Source organism: Neomonachus schauinslandi, chromosome 12 (genome assembly GCF_002201575.2).
Source record: "Neomonachus schauinslandi chromosome 12, ASM220157v2, whole genome shotgun sequence".
NCBI lineage: Eukaryota > Metazoa > Chordata > Mammalia > Carnivora > Phocidae > Neomonachus > Neomonachus schauinslandi.
In genome coordinates this window covers 69,598,789-69,602,283 of record NC_058414.1, presented here as the reverse complement: position 1 = coordinate 69,602,283, position 3,495 = coordinate 69,598,789, and the positions used below count along the sequence as shown (strand labels likewise).

At 38.3% G+C, this 3,495-nt stretch overlaps 1 protein-coding gene across 1 annotated transcript; it reads left to right on the top strand.

Moving 5' to 3' along the window:
- Window positions 1-2,498: 2,498 nt before the first annotated feature.
- LOC110588949 (serine/threonine/tyrosine-interacting protein-like) lies at window positions 2,499-2,966 on the top strand. Its single transcript, XM_044920010.1, has one exon. The coding sequence runs from the start codon at window positions 2,499-2,501 to the stop codon at window positions 2,964-2,966; it is 468 nt and encodes a 155-aa protein (XP_044775945.1).
- The last annotated feature ends 529 nt before the right edge of the window (window positions 2,967-3,495 follow it).

Below are 3,495 nucleotides of genomic sequence, written 5' to 3'. Positions count from 1 at the left end.
AGTCGAATTTGATTCAACCTTTGTTAATATTACAGGAAACCATAAACCACAATAACATTTGATTAATTCATACTGGAATATCCCGGTGATCTCAAGTCCATAGGAAACAAAGATACTGGATAGATAGGGGAAAGGTTTTATTGAGAATTAAATGACTATATCAATTCCTAAGTTTTTGTTTCTCAGCACCAAATCTACCCTTCTGCTGGGTTACCTGATGTCAGAATGTGGACTTTGCAAGCCACATTTCTGCTTTGCTAGTTGGCTCCCTATTAAGCTCTACCAACTGCAGTGTGTGGGTGTGTCAGTGTTTGTAGTAGTTGTGTATGTGGTGTTTGTGTATATGTGGTGTGTCTATGTGGTGATGTCTGTATATGGTGATGTGTGTGGTGTGTGTGTACATGGTCGTGTGTTTTTATGTTTGGTAATATGTGTATGTGGTATGTGTATATGTGTATGTGGTATGTATGTGGGGTGGTATGTGATGGTGGCAGTAATGTGTGTGTGGGGGGGGTGTGTGTTTGCATGGGGAGGTGATAGAAGGAGAGTGTCAGGCGGAAGGAGAAAGAAGAAACTACTTGCTCTCAGTGTGCTTTCTGTTCCTGGGAGCATCAACCCAGCAACACTTCTGCACCCCAAGATGGCAGTTCCTTCCCATAACATACACTTGCACAACCCTAACAACACTTCTTATAAGCACACTTCCTCAGAGATACCCGGGACCAGTGGCGTGGAGACCCCTCTTTAGAAATCTGAGTTTCAGTTCCATGTGGCTTCTTCACCAAGCTTTTAAGTTTTCATACAGTCACCTTTCCCTTTGTTTACCCAGTCCTAGGGGTGGCGGCTGCTTCTTGTAGTTGCTTCCTTATTTTTTCTGTTTGTCTTTTTGGTCACATAATTAACTTCATACCTAATTGGTAATTTTTGTGTTATATTCTCTCTGTTAAATGGCTAGTGTGACTGTCTCCTGACTGGATCTTAATGGATAGAATGGATTCCAGCCATGTCTCTCATTATGTTCACTTACATGAAACAGTATGCCTTCTAAGACAGTCACATACTCTTCCTGAGCCATTAAAAAGAGGTGGCCATGATATCCAATTTTTGTTAAACATAATATTTCTTTTAACAAGGAAGCACATAAAATAGGTTTACTCCCTTTTTAATTTTTGGTAAAATGCTTATTGTAAAGATTGTAATTTGCATTCTTTGAATGCACAAATGAGCTGTGTTAAACCCACGACTGCATGAATCATGTAGGGGTCAGAAAAGCCCCACACCCCAGGGCTAATTTTTATATTTGATAGCTTGGTAAATAAAATGAAGACAGTGGTCCTAGCAGCTTAAGAACTAAATCTAACCAGAAGTCTGGTTTCTTTAATAATTTGCTATCAGAGTATTTACAAACCAAACATTATAAAGGATGGTAGAAAGCTGGCTAGTTCTACAAAGAAAGAGGTAATTATGCCAAGACTCAACGATTATATTTTCTCATGACGGTTTTCTGACCAGCCATGGCAATAGCATTGCTTTTATGAACAAGTAACAAAGTTATTTTCTTCCAGAGATCAGTCTGTGTATAATGGGGAGGCACAATTGCCCAGTCTCAAGAATTTTCAGGACTAATAGGAAACACAGACCAAGAGAGTCCAAAATAGGATGATACAAAGGCCAGAATTGTAGGCTAGAAAGGACCTGGATTTTGAGTTCAAAAAGAAAGTAGGAGCCAAATTTGCTTAGGATTGCCTTAACAGTGGAGGGAAGAAGACAGAAAAGAATATATTCAAAGTGTTGGGGAAAAGAAAAAAAACACCAGCCAAGAATTCTGTACCCACAAAAGTGTGATAGATCTTAGATCTGCTTAAAAAGGAATACTAAAGAAAATCCTTCATACTAATCGGAGTGACTCAGGATGGTAACTCGAATTGACAATAAGAAACCAGGAGCACCAGAGATGGTAAATATGTGGGTAAGTACCAAAAATAAAGAGTATAAATATTTTTTCTTCCCTTCTTTTACTTACTCAAAGAAACATGAGATTATATAAAGCAGTAGTTATAACCCTTATTGCTGAGTTTGTAAACTAAAATGAAGTGATCTATACGATGATAATTGTACAAAGGAGGAAGAAGGAAAAGAAGCTGTATTGGAGCAGAATTACTTTATTTTACCAGAATTAAGTCTATATTAACCTGACACAGATTGTGATAAATTATGACATATGTAATCTCTAACACTACCACTAAGAAAATAACTCCACAAATGTACTTTAAAAAAATTGGCAAAAGAATTTAAATGATATATGATATTTGACACGAAGGCCACAAAGGAGGAACATATAAACAAGAAATACATGAAACATCTAGAAGGCAGATAGCAAAATACAGACATATTTCCAACAAAATCAATAATTACATTACTGTGATTACACTCTGATCAAAAGGAGTTGTCAGGCTGGATTTAAAAAGCACTACCCGACAAGCCCCGGGGCCGGGACCATGGAGGACGTGAAGCTGGAGTTCCCCTCCCTCCCGCAGTGCAAAGACGACGCCGAGGGATGGACATACCCTATGAGACGAGAGATGCAGGAAATTTTACCTGGATTGTTTTTAGGTCCATATTCTTCTGCTCTGAAAAGCAAGCTACCTATACTGCAGAAATATGGAATAACCCATATAATATGCATAAGACAAAATATTGAAGCAAACTTTGTTAAACCAAACTTTCAACAATTATTTAGATATTTAGTCTTGGATATTGCAGATAATCCAGTTGAAAATATAATACGTTATTTTCCCATGACTAAAGAATTTATTGATGGAAGCTTACAAACTGGAGGAAAAGTTCTTGTCCATGGAAATGCAGGAATCTCCAGGAGAGATGCATTTGCTTATGTTCAAGAAAGAAGATTTTGTATTAATCCTAATGCTGGATTTGTTCATCAACTTCAGAGCTGGAACAAATAATCCTAAAATTTGTATGGAACCAGAAAAGGCCCCAAATAGCCAAAAGAATGTTGGAAAAAACCAAAGCTGGTGGCATCACAATTCTAGACTGGAAGCTCTATTACAAAGCTGTAGTCATGATGACAGTATGGTACTGGCACAGAAACAGACAAATAGATGAATGGAACAGACTAGAGAACCCAGAAATGGACCCTCAACTCTATGGTCAACTGATCTTAAAGCAGGAAAGAATATCCAATGGAAAAAAGACAGTCTGTTCAACAATTGGTGTCGGGAAAATTGGACAGCCACATGCAGAAGAATGAAACTGGACCATTTCCTTACACCATACACAAAAATAGACTCAAAGTGGACGAAAGACCTCAGTGAGGCAGGAATTCATCCAAATCCTAGAGGAGAACACAGGCAGCAACCTCTGACCTCGGCCACAGCAACTTCTTGCTAGATACATCTCCAAAGGCAAGGGAAACAAAAGCAAAAATGAACTATTGGGACTTCATCAAGATAAAAAGCTTTTGCACAGCAGAGG